The sequence below is a fragment of the Festucalex cinctus genome, chromosome 15 (genome assembly GCF_051991245.1).
Source record: "Festucalex cinctus isolate MCC-2025b chromosome 15, RoL_Fcin_1.0, whole genome shotgun sequence".
Taxonomy (NCBI): Eukaryota; Metazoa; Chordata; class Actinopteri; order Syngnathiformes; family Syngnathidae; genus Festucalex; species Festucalex cinctus.
The window spans coordinates 22,469,697-22,494,051 of NC_135425.1; the positions used below are offsets into that span (position 1 = coordinate 22,469,697).

Below are 24,355 nucleotides of genomic sequence, written 5' to 3' on the forward strand. Positions count from 1 at the left end.
AGTGGCATAGGTCAGGTGGTAGAGTGGCAGTCTTCCAAGCTGAAGGTTGTGAGTTCGTTCCTCATCCCATTTGTCGTTTTTAAATAAAGTATTAAAATGTAGTCAAAATCTCTCCTTGCAAATTTACTTAGAACTTGTGAGTGGAAAATCTTTAAAATATTTTTTCATGGGATAGTCACATTTTCTCGTACACATTAAAAATACTATGAGTAAAATTTACTCTGGATATTTTACTCTCTTCCAAGTGTAAATTTTACTCTGTTTAGTGTGGAACCAAATAAACTGTTTAGAGTAAAATGTAGTCTTACAGAAAAATATTTATTTATTTATTTTTTTATTTTTTTTATTTTTTTTCCTTCTGATATCTGATGAAAATGTGTGAATTCCCATCACAGGGCTGCCCACTCTTGCAGGTTCTTGTACATTTTTTAAATATGTTTGGCTCTGTAGTAGCTCCTTTGTTGACTTTGATCATACCGTTGCCAAGAGTCTCAAGTTCACTTCCCTGCAACATGTGATTTCCCACCGTTAGAGACGCTTCTTGCATATTTCAAATGTTTTTGAGTGTACAAATTCCCAACCACTAAAGCCACTAAAGCCGCTCCCTTCCTTCTAGCTGGGTAAAGTTTACGGCATCGAGTCCCACGTGCTGTCGCCTGCTGAGACGAAGGACCTTTATCCTCTGATGAATGTTGACGACCTGTACGGGACACTTTACGTGCCCAAAGATGGCACCATGGACCCCGCGGGAACCTGCACCACCCTGACCAGGGCGGCCTCCGCGAGGGGAGCTACGGTAACATTTGCACATCAGTTCATCAATACGTCAAAAGAGACATTTTAGGTCAAATAAATCATCCAAAAAATCCACAAAACATTTGAAAGTTGTGATGAACGAAGCAGTGTGTTCATGTCAGTCGAATGTTGAGGGGCGCACCAGAGCACAAAATTCATTTTCTTCTACCTTTTGTCATCAGTTTTTGATGTTGTAGGTTTTCATACATTTTTGGACTTTTCTGCCTTTGTCAAATTTTTGGCCAATTTTTTTTTTAGGCACATTATGATCATTTTCTGATTTTCCTCTTCATTTTTGGGGATTCTTTTTTTTTTTTTTGGCCATTTGGACTTTTCTGCCTTTGTCAAATTTTTGGCAATTTTTTTAAGGCATATTATGATCATTTTCTGCTTTTCCTTTTCATTTTTGGGGATTTATTTTTTATTTTTTGCCTTTTGGACTTGTCTGCCTTTGTCAAATTTTTGGCAATTTTTTTTTAGGCATATTATGATCATTTTCTGCTTTTCCTCTTCATTTTAAAATTTTTTTTTTTGCCTTTCGGACTTTTCTGCCTTTGTCAAATTTTTAGCAATTTTTTTTAGGCATATTATCATTTTCTGCTTTTCCTCTTCCTTTTTTGGATTTTTTTTGCCTTTTTTTGCTATCAATTTTCTGACCTTTTTGACAATTTTGTGTTGTTATGGTGCTTTTCCTCATCCACTTTGGACATTTTATGGTAAATTTTTGGATATTAAGGTATTTAAAAAAATACTTTTTCATCTCCCTTCTGTCTCTCTGTTTTTTTGATAACTTAAAAATTTAGATTCTGACATTTTTCAATATTTAATTATTATTATTTTTTAATTTAATCATTAATTCATTTAAAGAATATTTTAGCTAAAGAATAAAAATAAATATCTAAAATAATAATAATAATAATAATAATAATAATAATAATTTCTACTAATTTTTTTTTTTTTTTAGAGATCCGCAGGTTGCAGAACTCCGTTATAAACAATAAAACAACAAATAAATGGCAATTGCCTTGAACTGGTCCTTTAAGTGCTTGAAATTAGTCACAAAAAGTATGCACAAGATAGAATACTTTGCTTGTTAGATGGAGCACAAAATAAAATGTGCAATAAGTAAATTACTGGCAACATATCTTAAAAAAAAAAAAAAAAGTATATATATATATATTTTTTTTTTAATAAAATTAAAAACCTACAGAGCCCTGAAAGTGGCAAATGGGGGTGAAATATGTTTCTCATTAGGACGAGAAACATTCTCATCCTAATGAGAAACGCATTTTAGTTTCTCCTAAAGTGATCATTTATGCGATAATTGAACACAACTTTGTCAGACTTGAGAATCTACAATATCACTACATATCATTACGATATCGTCAGCGTCTGTGAATAATGCTCAACGCCAAAAAAGTGACCATCCCCTCTTCGACCAGGTGATTGAGAACTGCCCGGTTACTGGTATCAAAGTGGAGGCCAACGACCTCGGGGTCAAGAGGGTGAAGGCAGTGCAGACCCCGCACGGCACCGTCGAGACTCCATGTGTGGTCAACTGCGCAGGTCAGGCAAGAATGTTTTTTTGAGGATGGGGAAAAAAAAATACAATTAATACCGTGCCGGAACAAAAAAAAAGGTGCTTTGAATGCCGGCTATTTTCTGAGTGGAAGGTGGCCTCATAACGTTGTCGTCGTCTCATGTTGATGCGACAGGAGTGTGGGCCGCCAAGTTGGGGGAAATGGCTGGCGTGAAGGTGCCCCTCATTGCCATGCATCACGCCTACGTGGTAACGGAGAGGATCGAAGGCATTCAGGTAAGTGACAGAACCAGTAGGGGGCACTGTGACCATTAAGTTGTAAGCGCCGGATTGGTTCTGTGTTTGTGTGTGTTTTTGCGTGTACATATTGTAATTGTATTAGGCTGGCTGCGCCCTATCTGAAGTGGCACAACTTAACTCTGCCATGTGCACCAAATTAGCGAATGCGCTCTGAGCCAGTGGGCACATGTGCAACAGTGCTCATCCTCCAGAGGCTGATTCGTTTTTTTTTATTTTTTATTTTATTTTATTTTTTAAGCCAGATCTAGTCTCTCTTATGTAGTTTAAGAGGAGCTTAAGAAGCATTACTGCTCCATCATGCACATTCTATAGGCAGCACTGCATAAAAGAAGCGGATGTAGGCACAGTACACTTCAATTTAAACTACTTTCTTGCTCATGGCCAGCAGGGGGCGACTTAACCGGTCCCATTAAGTCGGATTATGGATAGTAAACGTTTTCCTCGTCAGTTTATAGTTTTAATCACAAGTCACTCGTGAAATATCACTCAGGGAAATGATAATGACATCTTTTGATTTCAAGGCACAGGATTATTATTTGTTCATATTAGGAATTCAGAAACTGAACTCAGAAAGTGAGACTTTTTGTTTCAAAACTAAACAAGATGCTCAAAGACAGAAAGTTGTACAATGCGACTACGTACATGATGTTTTTTTTCCATGTTACCTCCTTTGTTTTTAATCCCTTACGAGTCATTGCGCTGTCAAGCGAACAGCGGGGATGAAAAGGAAAAAAACACCTCACGGAGCAAGTAGCGAACAAGCTTCGAGTTGAAATCGTTCCTTAGATGTTTTGTTTCCCGCATTTCAGTGAGGACACAACAAGGTGAAACGTTCCCACTGCTGTAGTAAAAGAGTTCAGCTTTGATAGTGTGCATTAAAGAGACGGGAAGCATCTCGATGCTGCCGTAACGACGCATTGCCGATATCTGATTTTTTTTTTAAATTGTCGCCTATCAATTATTCCATTGACTAATAGAAAAAAAAATCCTTTTTTTAAAAAATTTTTTTTACATTTTTTTTTTTTGTATGTAGTCCACTAAGTTGAACGTGAGTTGAATTTAGTGGATATAAATATTCATTGTTCCTTATCTTCTGCATACATATGCACATATTAAATTACACAAACACCAACAAAATTAGCCTATGCTAAACGATTAACAAACAAACTGCAGAGTCGCCGTATCAGGAGGAGTCTTTACTCTTATGTTTGACATACTAGAGACCGCCATCCTGTTTTGCCGACGCATGTCGGGCTGCCATCTTACGTGTGTCTGGCGCCAATAAAAATCATTACAGCTCTTTTATTTTTTTAGCGATTTTTGACGCGGATTGTTTTGTTGCAAAGATGAGACATGTAGAGATGCAAATGTTCTCCCTTTTCAGTCTAAAGAGACCACAAACAAACCCTGAGAAGCATCTGGCAACATCCAGGTGGCACAAATATGTTTTTTAAAATGATTAAAATAGCTTCGACGCCTGAATTATTGTGGTCGACCCAACCGACTTGGTTGACTTTTCTTTCTTTTTTTTTTTTTCCTAGCCGTAATTATTTTGTCTGTGATATATTTGATGTGCAGAATATGCCAAATGTAAGGGACCATGATGCATCAGTGTACCTGCGTCTCCAAGGTGACGCCCTGTCCGTGGGTGGCTATGAACAAAATCCTATCTTTTGGGATGAGGTAAGATGTCTACGAATGCTCTTAACTCATTTGCTCCCGATAACGTGTAAATATGTTTTTTTGTTTTGTTTTTTTTAATGTTTTGTGTCCCAAAGACGTATTTATACGTTTTTTTTTTTTTGTTTGTTTTTTTTTGGGGGGGGGGGGTAAAAATGGTAGTTATTACACAAATGATCAGCAGGTGGCAGCAGAGCAAAGGAGATCAACCAGGGCCATGTAAAAAAAAAGCTAAATTACTTACAATTTTGAATAGATTTGTGAAAACTGACGAAACGTAGCTCTCTTCTAATGCTAATTGCTGCAAAATGGAAACAGATAGAAACATACTTTTTTTCCTGGTGAAAGAAGAGACTTTAATCTTTCTTTTGATAGGTTACATGCTTGTATAGCAATGGACCACAATATTCTGTGGGCCTTGCAAAATCAGTCAAAATCCAGTAAAACAGCCGGGAGCGAACGGGATTGCTTCTGTGAAAATGGCTGGGAGTCAATGAGTTAATGTGCTTTGTGCTGTTAATCTGCTTTTTTGATGTATGCTGTATGATGATGTCATCTTTGTAGTATTTGAGCAAGTACTGTGAATTCGTAACGAGAGTGGTCTGATTCAAAAGGCACTTTTCTTTCAATGACATTCCATCTCTATTCAGACTGCAGCGCTTGAGCATCATCTCCACAATCATTTTCGAAAGAATTTCTCTTCCAACTTGATGACACAATCGCATGCGGCAAGATCCTCGAGCGATTACTGTTGATGCAAATGAATCCCTTTCCTCCAAGTCGCACTGTGTACTTTAAGTGGGAGTAATGACATTTGTCTTGTTAATCCTAAAATCAAATAGACCAGGCTACTCGTTCTGTTGACTTGACATCATCGCCCATTGAATCTCTTTTTCTTTCAGATTTCATTATTAAGCCCACAGTCTGCGCGCGCGCGCGCACGTGTGTTGTGCTTGAGCGCCACCTATTCCAGGTCCATATTATACGTTCACTGAAAACCACTAAATAAAAGTGGCATAAAAAGTAGGGATGTTCGATCATTAAATACTCAAGTCCATCCATTTTCCAAACCGCTTAATTAGGCCTTAATGGCATTAAAAACATGAAATACAATAACTAGAGGCGTTAAAAATTAAAATACATTTGATGTAAAACATAACTTAAACAAAGGACTCACTATAACACAATAACGCAATAATAAATGTGATAAAAAAATATATATATGTATATATATATATCTGTGGGTGCTAATTTGCAATGAACAAAATGGCAGAGATTCCATAAGTTCTTTTTTGTGTTCCAAATAACAATTGCGCTGATTTTGAACAGAAAAATGTACTGTTTCTGCTACCAGTGTCCAACATGAAACACTCATGCCGTCTAGTTTACATCTACATTTTTTTTAAAACTTCAAATAATTTTATGAGTTACTATTAATTAATATTAATTATTCACTAAAAATGGCATTATAAAGCATTAAGTTAGTTTTGCTAATAGCTGCAGAAACCTGACCACTTTTTTTTTTCCCCAGACCGATACCAGTACCAGTAGTCACAGATAACCTAACGATACCAAGTACCAATACCATTAGTACTTTTGATACATAAAATCCCCGCCCACCACCAAAAAAAAAAAACCCAAACCAAAAAAATGCATAGATAGTCGAACAAAGATACATTATTTGTAGTAAATAAATCATTTTATGACCAGATAGCGAAATTGGATGAATGTGATATTCCCCAAGTCACACTGTAAATGTGTGAGTCACGGTTTGTTTATCAAATTATTAATATTTTTATTTATAAATATGAATAAAATAATAATATATATTAATATAATATTTAATAATATTAATTACATTTTTGTTTAGGTTTAAATGTGTGAGTCATGGTTTGTTTATCAAATTATTATTAATTTTATTTATTAATGTAAATAAAATAATATATTTTAATATATTTAATAATAAGAATTAAATTTTATTTAGGTTTAAATATTTGAGTCATGGTTTGTTTATTGAATTATTAATTTTATTTATTGATATAAATGAAATGATATATATTAATATAATTTAATAAAATTATATATTAATATAATATTTAATAAGATCAATTCAATTTTTATGACCTATCAAACTTCACTCATGCTACTATTTATTTATGCAGTTATTAGAAGAAATGCTCGTGAATTTGTGCGGGTGCACTTCATGTTGTGGCCAGCGCGCGCAAGCGACGGCTTTTCAGAAGCGACTCGATCAAACGATTGGCCTCCATCATTCATGAGCCAGTGACTCTGCGTCTCGGTGCAGACGTGATTCATGTGCGCGAGAAGCCACTTCTTGATCTTTTCTCCTTGTTCGGCAGCCGAGCGCGGATCGCTTTGATCGCTTTGCAGGAGAACGAGGAGGCGAGAATTAGTGGAAAGCTGAGCGGGAATAGAGGTCGAAGTAAGGAGGATTGATGTCTTAGGAAGGATGTGGAGGACCGTGCCGAATTGGACAAACGCAATCTCCACTTGAGGCGTAATAACCGCGTAACAGAGTCGTAGCTATGTAATAACGCAAAACCCCTTGGCGGCATCAAACTGATGAAACTTGATTTGAAGTACAATTTTTACTGACTGGGCCAGATTAATGTGGAAGGGGAGAATTTCAAATTGAATCATCAGTGACCTGCATGTGTGAGAAGATAAGAATGAAGCTTGGATCGAGGAGGCGGGACTTTGACAAGTACAACTCAAGTCAGATTGTGTGAATGTTGTCACATTTGTAATGCTAATGTGTTGAATACAAACCTTGGATGGAATTTCATCAACATTGACTCCCTTTTTCCAAATGGCTGTTTTGTTCGCAGGTTTCTGATAAGTTTGCCTTCAGCCTGTTTGACTTGGACTGGGACGTATTCATGCAGCATATCGAGGGCGCTATCAACAGAGTTCCCGTTTTAGAGCAGACTGGAATTAAATCCACCGTCTGTGGACCAGGTACGAGCGCGCGCGCGCGCACGCTCTCGTGGAGACGTCACAAACCCATTTTCTGCATAAAAAGATGTCACGCATTCAAATTTAGAAATGAATAGAATCCATCTGTGATCCTGCTGAGTCTGATTGCTCCCACACGCATCCATACTTAATAACAAAGAAATAAAAATGGAAACGCGGAAAGATCATAATGAATGCAAATTAGTGACGAGGGAGACTTATGGATTTAGAAAGATGCCACTCATACTTTCAAACTAAAACTCAGTGGCCACTGTAACATTGTTACAATGCTACAATATGATGCAGTATTTGATAACAATGGAAGGTAGTATGGATTGCATAATTTATTTATTTATTTTGTCCACAGAGTCCTTCACAGCAGACCATAAGCCGCTGATGGGAGAGGCTCCAGAGGTCAGAGGTTTCTTTTTGGGCTGTGGCTTCAACAGTGCTGGTAAGGTTTGTTTGTTTTTTGTTTTGTTTTTGTTTTTTGTTTTTTTGCAATGCCAAAACTCAAATTAATGTCTATTGGTGTGCACTTTATTCACATGGTTTTTCTGTGGCCCGCCATGTTTTTTTTTTTGTTTTATTTCTTTTTAATATTATTGTATTATATATTAATTATGTTTCAATAGTTTAGCACCTTGAATTGCATTTTAATGTATAAAAGGTGCTGTATAAACAAAGTTTGATTGATAGATTGATTGATCACAGGGAAAAAAAATCAATTTAACTCACGTGGAATGTTTCCAAAATTCCTCAGCAACTCTCCCACTGAATGTTTTTATTGCATGTTTATTATGTATCGTTCTCTTTTTTTTTTTATATTGTATATTTTCACATTATATCCACCTGACTACCAGGGAAAAAAAATATTGTCCAATCATGTTTATTTTGATATTCCCCAATCTTTGTAAAGTAACTGTAATACTGCAAAAAAAAGAGTTTATATTTTTAAGCTATGACGTGTCCACTGTCCACTATAGAGGACATTTTTTTAAACTTAAATGCTCGGCTCAAATGCAGTTAAAATAATTTAAACAATACTTTGTGTTCTTAAGTCTTATAAAAAATCCTAACAACATTTAAAGCCTAAATATGTTCAATAAAGTGTTACACACTTACTTTTCCTCTTCCCTAAAAAGTGCTTGCACTGAGGGAAGCCATTTTCTTTTATGATGCAGTCAATAGTAGCAAAGCCCCACCCCTATACATTTGGTATCATTGGAAAGCTCCGAATGTCCTCTGTAGAGCACAAAAGATTGAATTCAATCGTATGCACTGGGTGGGAGATATTCAGGTTTAAAAATGTCCACTATGGAGGACAAATCAGCATAATAAGAAACAAAACAAGAAAAATATATAATCAAATGATTTCTTTGTGTTTGGCAATTAACTTTAACCTTCCTGAGGCACATTACAGAAGTGCCTCAGATCAAACGTCATTCCATTAAGTGACTTGACAGAGTTCACCCTTGACTTTAGACGTGAAGAAATGTCAGCGTCGAAGGAAGGTACACAGTACGGAGGTGTAAATATTAATGTTGTTTTTTTACATGGACCGCTAATATCTCCCACACTAACCAATCCTCTGTTTGCATCGACTAAGTATTGTTATAAAACCCTTACCCCCTTCCCTCTCTCTGTAAAGCCCCCCCCCTCCGTCTCCGTCTCATCTCTCATCTCTTATCGCACAAAACACATTCACGTCGCACAGCAGCTTACTTGGCTCAGTGTTTGGATATGGGAGAAACCGCAGGGCTAAAGTTCTGCGCTCGCTTCAAGTGCTCACTTTCGGTAATCGTGGCCGTCGCCAGGCAACGTAGAATTACCGTCCCCATGTCAGAGCATCAGTCACAAGTCGTAAGATGTGTTTGTTTGCTGCGATGATGACGGGCATGTAATTGCTTTTAACGACTGCGTGGCTGTTGCCGAGTCGCCCTATTTTTCCGCAATAATTAGCACCTTCATCTCAGTGATGTTTGGCACAGTACTAAAAATTGCCTGTATTTAAGGCAGTACACAATGATGGTTTTAAAAAAAAAAAAAGTCATTAGCTTGAGTGTGATTATGCTGAGTGCCGTAACGCTTTTGAACAGATTTTGATTTACGAAGGGGAAAAAATTGAAATGGAGGGAAAAACTTAATCAAGACCTACAATATAGTTTGTATTACCAATACAAAATTAGCTCCTCATCAATGTTTTGCGAAATTCTTATCAAAAACAGAAAGACAGCCAGCTTTGTGGCAGTGATGAAATTGTGTTCACATAATATTTAAAAGTGCCTTTTCTGTCAAAAGGCTTAGGTACAAAGTGTCCAACTCAATTCATTTTTTTTGTGTCAAAAGCTTGTCACGATGTTTCCCTTTATTTCTCTTACAAACTAATTTTACATCATAAAAAATGATAATTATCAAATTTAGGGGCAGTTGTGAAATGTAATTCAGAGATCATAAACGAGGAACGTATTTGGTTAGGGACGGAAAGTGTAACTGCCTCAACTCTGTAGCTGAAAACTTCCTTTTGTCCGTAAACAAACACAGCGCAGCTCAGCTTCTGGCAAGTCGACGTCATGGCTACATGCATCTTCATTTATTTTAAACTAACTATCTAAACAAAGTGTCCAGTGGCAACTTGGCACCACAGAACTATGTTGGAGTGAGGAGAATAGCTTCGTTTCATCATATGTCATCATTTTTTTTTTAAACATTTTTTAAACATTTTTTGCTTGCATACGTGTGAGTTTGTGCTCTTTAATTCACCTGAAACCTGTTAAAAAAATAAATAAAAAATCCAATACCCTTCACCTTAGCTGCATACTTTAGCGTCCCCGCCAGAGTCAGGAAGTTTTCATGAGACCATGGGAAGGATCAAAGGAAAGAAAGATGAAACAAAGGGAACTCCAGCACCAACCAGACACCACTAGAGTTACAAAACCAGAATCCTTAACCAATCCCAGAAACGTCTCAATTCCAACAGATTAGGGAGACCTCAAGAGACCAGAGGAAGGACTAAAGAAAGGAAAGATGAAACAAAGGGAAATCCAGCACCAACCAGACACCACCAGTTACAAAACCAGAATCTTTTGCCAACCCCGAAACATCTCAATTCCAACAGATTAAGGAGCCCTCAAGAGACCAGAACAAGGACTAAAGGAAGGAAAGAAGGATAAATGAAGCCACATATAATGTAAAAGCAGTGCTTTGCCGCCATCTTGTGGCATTCCTAGGCAATCATAAACCTAATACAGACAGTATTACACAGTTTATATGAGGTCAATACTTGACTTGCACTTTTTTTTTCTTTTCTTTTTTTTTTTTTGTGTGAACATTGTATGCCAACTGATTCACAAGCCTGGCCAAAAAGAGGCAAAGCTGCCCTGCATGGTCCCATCAAGCTGCGTGCAACAGGAGGAAGAAGTCATGCGAAATTGGCTTGTTTGGCAGGATCCAAAGACAATTTCTGAGCGGTCGCACACGCAGCACATGGGAACGGAGCGGGGGAGACCGATCCAGACACAACGGGGAACAAATGTTTGCGCAGCACGAGCTAACAGCGATCGAGCGGCGCGCGGAGTAGGAAACCAGGAAGTGGCGACGAGACGAGCGGAAGCGCGCAGATGCCGTCTCAAACGTCAAGCGCGGCGGCGATCTCCCGCGACGTCCGTCAGTGGCGCCTCGCACCGCTGCTTGTCCAAGTGTCTGGGGAGAACTCGATCATCCCGCTACGCCCGCCGGCGCACGTCCATCCACTCAAGACGTCCACCTTCGGCCGGGCCCGGCGGTGACGGCGCCTGCAGATGTGTGAAATGATCATGGATGGAGAAAAGAGAGGAGTGATAAAAGGAGGATGCTCGGCCACTCCGGTTGCCATGCTGAATATTGATGTTGTAGCAGACACGCAAGCACACGCACATGTATGCAAATTAAGGAAGTTTGGTTGGTGTCGCTGGATCTAAGATGGCTGAAATACTAAATTGGACGTTTGTGTGTCAAATACTCATGTTCTTATGTGGGTATTTCTGCCAGGTATGATGCTGGGAGGCGGCTGTGGTCGCGAGCTAGCGCATTGGATCATCCACGGCCGGCCTGAGAAGGACATGTATGGATACGACATCAGGTACATGCAAAAAACAAAAAAAACAAAAACAACATGAAAACTCAAAAGAACTCAGACATCTACCAAGGCCTAACAGCTTTTAGCTTTATTAAAATAAAACAAAATCTATGAAAATCAGATTTTATGAGACTTAGAATAGCCAATGTCAAATTTAAATTGTGAAATTAACACGCAGATTTCAAATGTAGTTCAAAATGCATTACATTTGTCACAGTTATGGCGTTTTTATCACCCAAATGGGATTTTCGCAGCACTTTAAAATGACATGTAGTTAGGGTTTGTAACATTTTAAATCATGAATAAGATAAGCTGTAAATTACTATGCTGCCGCTAATAAATGACTATTTGGCAACTGACACCCTTCATTGAAGATCCGCATTAAAGTGATTTGTTGACAAAATGTTAAGATGCATGACTGAAAGTGCCAACACTTTTTAAATCATTATTAAGCATAAATAAATATTTTTCTTTTCTTTTTGTTTGGCACATCATATTGTGTTCTATTGCTATAAAAACATGGAACCTACCAAAAGAAAGATGAAAGTCTCTTTTTTTTTTTTTTTTTTTTTTTCATCAGGAATTTTTTTTTTATATTTGTATTTGTTTCCGTTTTACAGAAATTAGCATAAGAATATAGCTAAGTTTCAATATTATTTACAAATCTGTTTAAAACTGTGGGGGAAAACAGCTTGTTGCAACATGGCCCTGGTTGATCTCTTATACTCTGCTGCCACCCACTGGCCGTTTGAGTGATAACCACCATTTCTTCAACTGTTCTTTGCATTTGAGAGGCTGCATCAAAGCCTTCTATATGCTGTAGCATAAAAAAATAATAAAAAAAAAATATAAATACGTCTTTGGGACACTTAAAACATTCAAAATAGAACGCATTTCTACGTTTTTGGGAGCACATGAGTTAAGCTACTTCCACCTTTTTATAGTTGTGCTCAGTCAAAATGAGCTTCTATTATCCTATCAATGCATTCCAATAGGGAGCCTTGTAAAATTTCACGTCATAATTTATGAGCTACTACCATTTATTTGTGTTACTTGTAAAGAGGCAAAGCAGTAGAGGGAAAGACTGTGCACTCTTTAAACGTCTTATGGAAAACTGATGAGGCCTTTTGTTTTTGCAAATTTTCCGACTGTGATTTTTACTGAGCGCCGGTCGCTTGATTGAGTCTCCTCGTCCGTCTCAGGCGTTTCCATAACTCGCTGACGGACAACCGACGCTGGATCAGAGAGCGCAGCCACGAGTCTTACGCAAAGAATTACTCGGTGGTGTTCCCGTTTGACGAGCCGCTGGCGAGCAGAAACATGAGGAAGGATCCGTTCCACCAGGTGACAGACGCCTTTTGATCGGCGATTCACGGGTGGTTTACCAATCACAATTTTGACATTTTTAACAGACATATTTTAGAACGCCTACTGACTGAAAGACCGATTAAAAAAAAATAAAAAAAAATTTGCTCATTATAGTGGTACCTTACCATGCCATGTATTCCCCACTGAGATCAATTGTATATGAAGTGATTAATTCCAAATTCCAAACCGTCGCCACATTAAAATCTTAATTAACTCTACGGGAAACTAAATGTAATAATAAGTAGCTTGTGAACTTGATTAATAGTCAAACCAGCGTGAGAAGTCGTTAACCATTCATTAAAAACAATCAAGCGCACCCTTAATTTTAATGCAGAATAAGAAGTGGTAATAATTAAAAACAAAATCTCATTATTTAGCGTCGACTGTCACGCAAGTGTACAATCAACTTTCAAATGATTTAAAGCTGCAGGGAGCTTCCAGGGTCATCTGCATGTCTTAAACTAAATTTAAAAACTCAAAAAATTAAGTTTTCTAAGGGTAAAGTTTTCCAAAAATGTCAACATAACTAAAATGTTAAAATTTCACTTGTTTTTCTTTTGATTTCATTTTTTTGCGGTGCTTTCCCAGCGTCAGCAGCATCTTTCATAGTCAAATGAAAATGTGAATAAGCGTATAAAACAGTTCCAATGAGATTAACATGGTTTTAAATTGATAAGTTGTCATCAGGCTTTGTAAAAGGTTTTGAAAAGATCTACGCAGAGTGAAAAATGGTCTGAAAATGTTCACAATTTCTTTGCGATAAGTGAAAGATGTCTGTGAACATCTTACGAACACAGAAAGAAACCCAAAATGTGCTCCATTCGCAAGCACCTCGCCACTCAATGAGAGACCAGTTTTATCAAACTTGAGATTAATAAAAAAAAAAAAAAAAAAAAAAAGCAGATACTAGCCCTATTAAAAAGGCCAATATTCCATTTATGCAGTTCCAGCACCCTCTGGTGGTGAGTTTATTAATTGTTTAATTTTAATTGGGCATGTTTTGGACGCCTATGTTTAAGAGCCACTCTAATGGCCGGATGAAGGGGAACGTAACGCGGGTGACTCGTTTTGTGATTCATGTGATCACGTGTCATACGTTGACTGCTTTTTGTTATCTCATTGAATCGTTTGTCATTGTCATTCCTTCCTCCCTCCTCCTTTCAGCCTCTGTTGCCCGTTTCAGGCGGTCAAAAAAAACGATTGAGGCAGAAGGCAGTTAGCTGTGTCACTCTTCTCCGGCGGCTACATTTATGAATGCCATCCCTGCCGCCGTGACTATAAATGACACACTTATCTCCGGTCGCCTCGCCTCGCACGTCTTTCAACTTCTCCACAAATCACGAACGGATCCTTGCCACTGTATTGAAACATTAATGGGCCACTTAGTCTTGCGTTCCCCCGTTGCTGACTTCTTTTAACCGACACGCTGTCTTGACAAGGGTGCGTCCTTGTACGCGCCGCCCGGCGCTTTTCTGCACAACAGATTGCGCTCACAATGACGTTTGTTACTGTCGACGGCTTTTTTTTTTTTTTTTTTGGAGCTCATTACTACAGCAAAGAAGTAGGTGATGCTTTTACTTTCTGACTGACTGCCAATTTCTGTGTCATATGAAAAGTGCAAACTGTTTAACCCAAATTCGTCTGCTTTTTTTTTTTTTTTTTTTTTTTTTTAATATTTGTTGTGAATATTGAAGAGTTATACCCCCCTTTTTATTTATTTTTTTAATTATTTTTCAATGTATTTATATATTAATTAATTAATTAATTAATTTATGTATTTATTTATTTTTTGCTGAATTGTGTCAGAGACCCATGGAGGACCAAAACTGACAAAATTCAAAATAAATAAATGACTAAAAGTGAAAATAAAAATGAATATAAAAAAATATAATTCGAAAATTATATCCAAAAAATAAATATAAATGTAAATAAATCCATTTTTTTTTTCTTCACTTTTTGTCATTTATTTATTTAGTCATTTATTTATATATTTATTTAGTCATTTATTTCTTTAGAATTTTGGCAGCTTTGGGCCGTACTGCCAAGTTGAATTGTTACTCAAATGAGGGGGCGGTCCTAAGTGTGTGTTGGGTTGGACTCCGCCGCTGCAAACTGCCTGTCATTCTAAATGACTAAATAAATAGATAGAATAGAATAAATGACTAAAAGTGAAAATAAAAAATGGATTTATTTCCATTTATATTTACTTTTTTAGATTAACACATGCTGGTGACCTTGGAAGCGCCCTGCAATTTGTTATAATTTGTAAACAAAGCCGTTTATTCTTTATATGCTTAAAATCAAACGAAAAAGTTTTAATATTTTCTCTTTTACTGCAAATGAATATCTGCTCGTAATATCGGCTATCGGCCTCCTTGACTACTAAAAATCTGTATGGATATCGGCCCTACTATAAAAGCGCCACAGAGCTTACAGCTCGGCACATTAAAACTTTAATTCACGCTCCTGCCGCACTTTTCTCATGTTGTGCCGTCGCATTTCTCTATCCTATTTCTGACACTGTTTTCCCCCTCTCGATAGTCGCGTTTTTGCAGCTCGAGAGTTAACTTTTTTTTTTTTTTTTTTTCCCTGTGAGATTGGGCTGTTCTGATCCTCATCTCCAAGCCTGTTAAGACTCATGCTAATCACTTGCTAAGGGCGATCGCCTAGCAACTGGCCTCCCTTCGGCAGTGTTGACGCCGTTTTGGTTGCAGCACTGGGATTTAAAAAAAAAAAAAACCCCATAAAAGTCCATTTTCTCTAAATGAGTCGAGTGCGTGACACTGGTCTCACCAGGAATGAGAGGTACTTAGTGTTCACGTCTCCCTTTGAAACTCATTAGAAGGACTAATTTTAGGAGGCGCCGCGATCCTCCTTTTCCCAACACCGACGGCGGCCGCGCTGACACGGCTGCTCACACGTTTCGCCGGGTAGCGCTGATGGTAAATATAGCGCGGTGTGGGAAGGTTTGGCAGGAGACGGCTAGCAGAACATATACCTACAGCAGCAACTGTGGGCGACTGTCAGTTTGAACGAGGAGGAGGAGGAGGATGGTGAGAGGCCAAGCGTCTTATTTCGGTGTGTTCCATCATATCGAGAATTCATAAGAGACTTTTTGTTTCATTTATGTGGTTATTGATTTTTTTTTTTTTTAGAACAATTAATTAAGAGTATATTTAAGTAAAAATATGAAATTAAGTGTAGAAACATTATGATGAGCCAGTGAAAAATGCATAAAACGTATTGACTAAATTCAGGCATATGAATAAAGTGCGTATGGACGTTTCTGTTTGTTCGGTTTACACACCAAAACATATAAAAATGGCAACACCAGGATGAGAAGACAAGACTTATTCGTTTTACACTCGCAGCGAGGAGAGCAGAGTTGCCAGGTAAAAGCTGTCAAAGATGCTCTGGCAATTCTCTTGCGCCCTCTCTATTTATTGGGGATTATTTCCTGTCCGGTTACAAAAAGTAGCGTTGTATCACTAAGGGGTGGGGAAAGTGCAATATCTTAAAAAAACATATCTGTCTGCTTGGATGTAAGTGTGTTGCAAATAAGCATGTGATTATCCATTATTATTATTATTATGTAAACACAGCCACACTGTCTGGTACAGTTCTAAAATAAAAGCAGTTCACTTAAAGTTCATATGCGTGTAAAGCATTTTAGCAAATATATAATAACTTAGATACACTTTAAACGTAAGACTATTGAATCAAATTAGGATTGTTTAGGGCTGACACATTACACTGAATCCTTATTGATCATACTGGTCCTTTATAAACCCATCAGGACACCAAAACTCAGAAGCTGCCCATAAAACGTGATTTACGGGGAACTGCCATCAGAAAATGTCAAATGTCTGCCAAGAACTTCAATCAATCAATCTTTATTTACTGTACACAGCACATTTTATACAAAATATGCAACTTTAATTGCTTTATCAGAGGTTTAATTAAAAACACCCCCCATGTCACTTAAAAAAACAAAAAAACTACATGCATGTTAGGTTGTTTAAAGTTAAATAGAAAGTCAATCTAAAAATGTTTGTTACATTAATATGTTGCCTGTACCCCTGACAGTCTATGCTTGGCATTCTGATTAATGTTGTGTTTGAGGAACATAAGTTAAGCAGCAAAATCCGCCCATTTTTATTCATCTGAGAGGGCGGCCATTTTGTCACTTACCGAGACTTACCACGTGAGCGTATGGGCTATCCAGTTATATGTACAGGTCACTGCTGCTACTTGACCCTGAGCAACTGTGATGTCATTTTCAGCAAGTAGCAAAATGGCTGCCCCCTGAGATGGATTAAAAATAAATAAATAAAATGGCTGGATTTTGCTGCTTAACTCACATTCCGCAAACACAATATTGAGCAGAACCGTGTTTAGACTTATTTGGGATGACTTCCTATTTAAAGTCTCTAAATTGTAGATACATTTGAATGTAAGTGTGAATGGATGGATTCATTTGCACGATTCAGGACATACTGCATAGACTTTTCCTTTCGTTTGAAGAGTGAAAAGAGCTTCTCAGTTTGTGAGACTTGCTGTAAGGGGTCCAAAGTAAATGCTTGACAATCACACCCTGACGTGCGCAAGCTTTTCTTCCCCTGTTGACTGTTGGTTGCCTTCCTGTTGTTTGCAGGCGCTGACAGAGCAAGGCTGCGTTTTTCAGGAGCGACACGGTTGGGAGCGACCGGGCTGGTTCACCAAGGATGGACAAGCGCCTGTGAGACACGCACGCACACAAATCACATCATTAGCAACGTTCAATCCAAACTAATCCCCCGTAATAGATTTAGTTGAGCATTTCATTGAATAACCTCCTGTGTCGGAAAGGTTAAAGACTACGATTACTATGGAGCCTATGACATCAAGAGGAATCAGAAGTACAAATACAACGAGCTGCTGGGCAAAGAGTACACCTTTGACTTCCCACCACATCACGACGTGGTAAGAGTGCGCGTCGCCATCGTCGTTTCACAGCGCTGTCGATGCTTTATGGTAGTCTCTTTTTATTTTTATTTTTTATGGGTGTCAAAATTATCACGTTATCTCATAAACTTAGTGTCATTAACAATTTTTTTTTTTTAAAGCTAGATTAACTTTTTGACTGCCAAAAACGGTTAATAACGTTTAATTAGTATTTTTTAGTAGTATTTATTTTTATTTTTATTTTCAATATATCAGTGGTCAACGTGCAACGTTGATCGTTTCTGGTTCCGATGCAGTAAAGCTATGTCCTTTTACAATGAACATCCCATTGGACTTAACAAAATAAAAGCATTCGGTGTTCTGCAAAGGAGTACACTGTAGCACAATTTAGCAGTAATACATTAATTAACAATGCAGATATTTTGTAGGGACTGTGTTGAATTTTACAGTTTTTAAGATGTGCATAATTTCACAAGTTACTTCATGTTGAAAAATAAGCAGCTTCTATTATGAAAAGAAAATGCACTGAGCTTTCATTACAAATGCAATTATGCCATGTTGTAGTGACAGAAAAGTCAGCCACACTTTTGTTTTTTTTTCGTTTTTTTTTTTTACAGTACAGTACATATTTTATTTTATTTTTTGTATTGAGTTATGAAATTACTGTATCAATGACGAAAAAAATAAAACCATATTTAAATTAGGGGGAAAATTGTACATTTTATTGTAAATTTCGATATAAATTGAGATATAAAATGTGCGATTAATTGTCCGTTAATTATTGAAGTCATGCGATTAATTACGATTAAAAATTTTAATCGACTGACACCTAATTATTATTATTATTATTTTTTCACCGCAGATAAAGAGCGAGTGCCTGTCATGCAGGCACGGCGTGGCCGTGTTTGACATGTCCTACTTTGGGAAGTTCTATCTCACCGGCCCAGATGCCAAGAAAGCAGCCGATTGGCTGTTCACCGCCGACGTCAACAAGAAGCCAGGTCAGTGCGACTGGCCGCCCAAGTCAAAATTCGCATGCGACGACGTGGTGGAGGTAGCGACAGACGGGCCCGGGTGATTGACAGTTTGTTGAAGGAGGAGCGGGACGAGACACGAGAGCGAGCGGCACATTTTCACAATCGCCTCCGATCACGCAGTTGGAGCTCGTACAAGTTGTCAAATGAAGCTTTCTTACTTCATCACTTGGATGAAGGATCGAGTTCCTCCGTGGCGACAGCGAGATAGAAGGCCGGGATCGCGGCCAACCGTTTGATCCGAGCTTTGTGTAGGATTTCTTCTTTTGGCACGCGTGTGTTTGTACCTACTGCACAGCCAGAAGAGAATGGGGCTGTAAAGTTGCACATAAATTGCATTGAATGAAAGTAGAATTACTATACTTCTTTTTTTCTTTTTTTTTTTTGGTGCAATAAAAACGCACTTTTTTACAGTTATTTGAAAGGAATAAACGTCACATACTAGAATAGTTTCAAGTTGAACTTAATGCTTCTGAATTTATCGGAAGTGATGATCCAGCAGACTGGTAGTGTGGGAAATATCCAATCAGGTCCAGTAGTATGAGGACGTTTTTTGAGCATTTAAAAAAAAAAAAAAAAAAATTTTAAAAGGATTTTTCCACCATGTATTAAAGTTTAAAGGGCCTATATATATTCAGGGTTTTCGCAGGTCATTATAACGCATTAAAAGTCATTAAATGGATTTTGCTAAAATGACGGCTTTAAACGGCATTACGGAGCATGAAATACGATGTCCATTGTTATTTATGCTTTATTTTACATACAGTAAAGGAGTCACTTGAATGCAATTTAGCAATAATAAACGTGATAAAAATGTATTCATTTGTGGTGACTGGTGATTAGTTGTAATTTAGTTGATTTGATTTGATTTGATTTCTTGAACATATAAACATACAAACAAACAGCAGAGAAACAAAAGTTAAAAAAGAAAAGAAGAGGAAAAAAAACAAAGTCATCATAGAGTTGCTTCATGAATACCAATTACACTGAAATTTTTTTGGGGAAAAATTTACTGTTCCTGTCAAAAACGTCCAACATGAAACACTATTCTCACCTAGTGGCATCGTTTTGGCTGTTTTAATATATCGTTTCAACTTGAAATAATACATTTGTATAAAATTACTGTACAGAAGTTGAAAATATGCAACCACATTTATCCACTTTTATTTTAACAAGAGTATGAAAAAAACTTAAAAAAAAAAAAAAAAAAAAAAGTTTTCTTATATTTTGTCCAGACGTAATTAGATAAATCAATTGTGCTGAGGAAGTTGATAACGACCAATCATGGCTCACTTGGTTTCTGGGTTTGGTCAGCAAACTGAGCCGTGATTGGCCGTTACCCATTTCCTCAATACAGGTGATGTCATCTTCAGTTGACAGCAAGTGGCAACATTAGTTTTTAAAGGTTTTAACTTTTTACTGCAGAAAATGGCTCAATGCGTCAAGTGTCCCTTTAATGTGCATTGTCCGAAATAAATAAATAAATGAATAAATGGTGGGAGCGGGTACTAGTTAGCCCCAAGGACAACATGTCTTGCCCATGGCTCCGTTCTAAAAATAGCTCATCAGCGATTGGACACTGTGACTTCTTAATAAGATTTATAACAGGAGAATGTTGACGTTTATTTATTTGTTTTTTCACATGATGTGTTTTGCGTTGGATCATTCTTTGTCGTCATTTTGTTTTTTTCTTTCTATCCTTTTGATATAACCGGCGGTTTCCGTAGAAACTATCACTTTCCAAATGCCGGCCTCGTTCCATTATGCCGAGAGAGGCTCGTGACATAAACATCCTTCATTCCCCCTTATCTTGTTTGAACTAATCCGAAATTGCGACGCCGTGTTGAGGCGCATCAGTCCCGAGTTGCGTTCCGTTGCCACACCGAGACGCAGGACGCTGTCACGCCGACGTTTGATGCAAGTCATTCATTGCGGCGCGTGCCGGCTGAAGGACAAGCGGCGGTTTAGCTTTTTGTCCTCCGGCCAGCCGGGTGACGGACGGACACGTTATCGTTTGATGTCTCTCGAAATTACACACACGCGTCGCTCGACACGAGGTCGCCGGCGGTCCCGCGGTGACCGCTTTTGTGCGCCGGGTTGACGTTCTCGCGCTTTAATGGGGATTCACGTGTTGGTACATCTTGTGACAGTCTGACAAACGGGAATCCCGCACAGGCTTCAAATGTGTGTCAAACGCAAAAGAAAGAAACGAGGCAGATCTGACGTGTGCTGCTTTGCGATTTGACTTCGGCCTTTGAAGAAATTGTCGTCTGTCTGAAAGGTGCTGGGGGCTGACAGGCTTTTTCACATTGTACAGACAAGCTAACTCTTACAAAATGGCGCTAATCGACATTTGGAATCGCGCCAATCAGTCTTCGTTGTTTGAGTAGCCTCCACACTAATTTTTTTGTGCGTGTTCCAGGTTCCACTGTGTACACCTGCATGCTGAATTCACGAGGAGGGACGGAAGCTGATCTGACGGTGAGCAGACTGCAGCCCGGAGCTGCCAACCTCCCGCTGGCGCCCGAATCCAATGGTGAGTAAACTGTGTATGGCAGGGGGGTCCAAACTTTTTCATTCGAGGGCCACATACAGAAAATCAGAAGGACGCAAGGGCCACATAATGTTATGAAGAGAAATCGTGTTTTGTCTTAATAATTGTACGAATAATTTACTATTTCGAAAAATGCTACAGTATATAAACCAATTTATTTGTAATATGGCAGTCGGGTTATTATAGTTTTGGAAATTTTCATTTTAGTTTTTATTTTGTTTTGAGTTTTTTTTTTTTTTTATTTAGTTAGTTTGAATTAGTTTTCAAGGTGGGGCTGTTAGGTTTTTTTTTTTTAATTAGTTTTACTTCTTTAAAAAATGCTTAGCTTTAGTTAGTTTCAGTATTAGTTTTAGTTTTTGTTTTTTGTTTTTTATGTTTTTTTTTAAATGTGTATTACTTGTGTGCAATATTTTAAAAAACACCATGGGCGCAACGTCATTATTCCGGTTTATATCTAAATAAATCTACTAAAAATCACATTTAAAATCATCCCCAAAGGCTCATGCATTAAATTTATTACCAAAGATTAAAACGAAGGACAGTTTTGCTATAATTATAGTTTTATTTTAGTTTTGTAAACATAAAATGTTAATTTACTTTGTTTTTAAAAGCATCTTCGTTTTTATTTTATTTCGTTAGCGAAATTGTTGTTTTGAATTTTAGGTTTTTTTCCATTAGTTTTAGTTAACTAAAATAAACTTTAATAGCGCCTGTATTTTTCGACACCCTCCCTTCTTACTTTGACCATCTCCAAACATTTTTGTTTTTATTTTATTCTTTTCGAATCTTGCGCCGAAAAGTTCGCATTCTGCAATGTGTGGTTCGTCCTCGCCAATTTTGAAGTATTTCCGAACCGGAGAAGTTTCGGTGGAAAATGCAGACATACTCGTGGGCCCATTGTTGTCAAAACAGGAAGTGATCGTCATGATTTGCCATGGTGTTAAACTGCTGCAGGGTAGCGCCAGATACCCTGTATCTGTACTCGCCCATCTCTAAAATAAATAAATAAATAAATAATAATAATAATAAACACGAGAAGACCCGAAGGACCACACAACGCTCACGCTGACCTAAATTTATTAATTTTGTTTCCACTCCAGGTGACGCATACTACCTGGCCATCGGTGGCGGTGTTGCCGAGCACAACTGGAACCACATTCGAACGGTGCTCCAGGACCAGGGCTTCCGCTGCCAACTGACGGACCACTCGGAGGACATGGGCATGATCAGCATCCAGGGGCCTAAGAGGTAAAAGTGCAGGCCAGAAAAAAATAGGATTGAGGTGAAGTAAGTCGTTTTTAGACGTCACAAATAACCCAAATTTTTACAATCTTTTCGTCTGTTTGTTTATTTTTGTTTTTAACTCATTCACTCGCAGCCATTTTCACAGAAGCAATCCCGTTCGCTCCCGGCTGTTTTACTGGATTTGGACTGATTTTGCAAGGCCCACAGAATATTGTGTTCTATTGCTATAAAAGCATGGAACCTATCGAAAGAAAGATTAAAGTCTCTTCTTTCATCAGGAAAAAAAAAAAGTATGTTTCTACCTGTTTCCGTTTTGCAGCAATTAGCATTAGAAGAGAGCTAAGTTTCATCAGTTTTCACAAATCTATTTAAAATTCTAAGTAATTGAGCTTTTTTTTTTCTAGATGGCCCTGGTTGATCTCCTTTGCTCTGCTGCCACCTGCTGGCTGTTTGTGTAATAACTACCATTTCAGCAACCGTTCTTTGCAGTTGAGAGGCTGCATCAAAGCCCTCTGTATGCTCTAGCATAAAAAAAATAAATAAATAAAAACTTAAAAAAAAAAAAAAAAACGTCTTTGGGACACTTAGAACATTAAAAAAAAACGTATTTACACGTTATTGGGAGCAAATGAGTTAATAAACTGTGCATTATGTTCATGGTGATTGGTCACCAGTGGATGGATTTTAGTAGCATTTGAAGGGCTTATTTAAGTTTTTTTTAGATTTTAAATTCCACAAGGATGGCGGCCACTTGTCCCGTTGCTACTTGTAGGTGTCTTTTGCGCTACCATCCGGATTATCTTAAATGATCTTAAACAAGCTCACTGGGTTTAAGACCAGATATTGCAATTGATTTAATTCTGAAATGTACATCATTTTTCAGTTGTGACCCTGCTTACCCTTTGACCATTTCAAGCTATCCGCTGGACTTGAACTGCTTGACTTTGAAAATGAAAAATGCCAAATTTGCGGCGTTCTTGAGCTTTTAACGTGTGTGCGTATAAATGAGTTCTCTCCAAAATACTTCTGACTACGTTCTGCTCTGCATGTGTGTTGTGTTGATGTCTTCCCCTTGAGGAATAACCCCCCCCCCCCCCCCTCCCCTCCATCTTCTCTTCTTCTCTTCATCTTTATATCAAACCTACTCTCCACCATCCGCACTTTTCTTTCATCCTCCAACAACTCTTATAATCTTAAACCTCCATGCCCCCTTCCCCTCTTGCTGTGAACGCTTGCGTCAAAGCAGTCTCGAGTGCGTCACGGGCTCCAGGAGCCTACTGCATACACGCGTGTGCGTGTATGTGTGTGCTAGTTTGATTGCATACACTCACTCAACTAATTGAATGTTGACTGTGGGGATTATTGAGTGGATCTTGACTTGTGTGACCGTATGAGCTAATTAAGGCATGTTTTTAGCTCCAGAGAGAGAAAATTTGAGTGCTTAGGGTAATAATGTTTTCATTGGAATTCTGCCGGGCCATATTTAATAAGGTTGTGAGAATTCAGTAGGACACTAATTTAAGTGCTGTTTTATTGAAAGTGCTCTCTTATTAATCAATATGAACCTTGCTGTGCTAGCTCTACGGTTTGCATTGATAAAACATGTTAACACATTTGCTCCCCAAAAATGTATAAATACGTTTTTTTTAATGTTCTAAGTGTCCCAAAGACGTATTTATACGTTTTTTTGTTTTTTTTTTAATGCTAGAGCATACAGAAGTCTTTGCTGCAGCCTCTCAACTGCAAAGAACGGTTGAAGAAATGGTAGTTATTACACAAACGGCCAGCAGGTGGCAGCAGAG

General features: G+C 37.9%; 1 protein-coding gene across 1 annotated transcript in view; it reads left to right on the top strand.

The window, feature by feature from the left end:
* Positions 1 to 24,355, top strand: part of sardh (sarcosine dehydrogenase) — a 36,543-nt gene that overhangs the window by 4,965 nt on the left and 7,223 nt on the right. Inside the window, exons 5-17 of the mRNA XM_077498090.1 lie at positions 617 to 796; positions 2,238 to 2,361; positions 2,511 to 2,611; positions 4,214 to 4,318; positions 7,165 to 7,294; positions 7,659 to 7,745; positions 11,321 to 11,411; positions 12,611 to 12,752; positions 17,431 to 17,514; positions 17,625 to 17,738; positions 18,583 to 18,721; positions 21,177 to 21,290; positions 22,409 to 22,556. Coding sequence (XP_077354216.1) covers positions 617 to 796; positions 2,238 to 2,361; positions 2,511 to 2,611; positions 4,214 to 4,318; positions 7,165 to 7,294; positions 7,659 to 7,745; positions 11,321 to 11,411; positions 12,611 to 12,752; positions 17,431 to 17,514; positions 17,625 to 17,738; positions 18,583 to 18,721; positions 21,177 to 21,290; positions 22,409 to 22,556 — 1,559 coding nt within the window. The remainder of the gene's footprint in view (positions 1 to 616; positions 797 to 2,237; positions 2,362 to 2,510; positions 2,612 to 4,213; positions 4,319 to 7,164; positions 7,295 to 7,658; positions 7,746 to 11,320; positions 11,412 to 12,610; positions 12,753 to 17,430; positions 17,515 to 17,624; positions 17,739 to 18,582; positions 18,722 to 21,176; positions 21,291 to 22,408; positions 22,557 to 24,355) is intronic.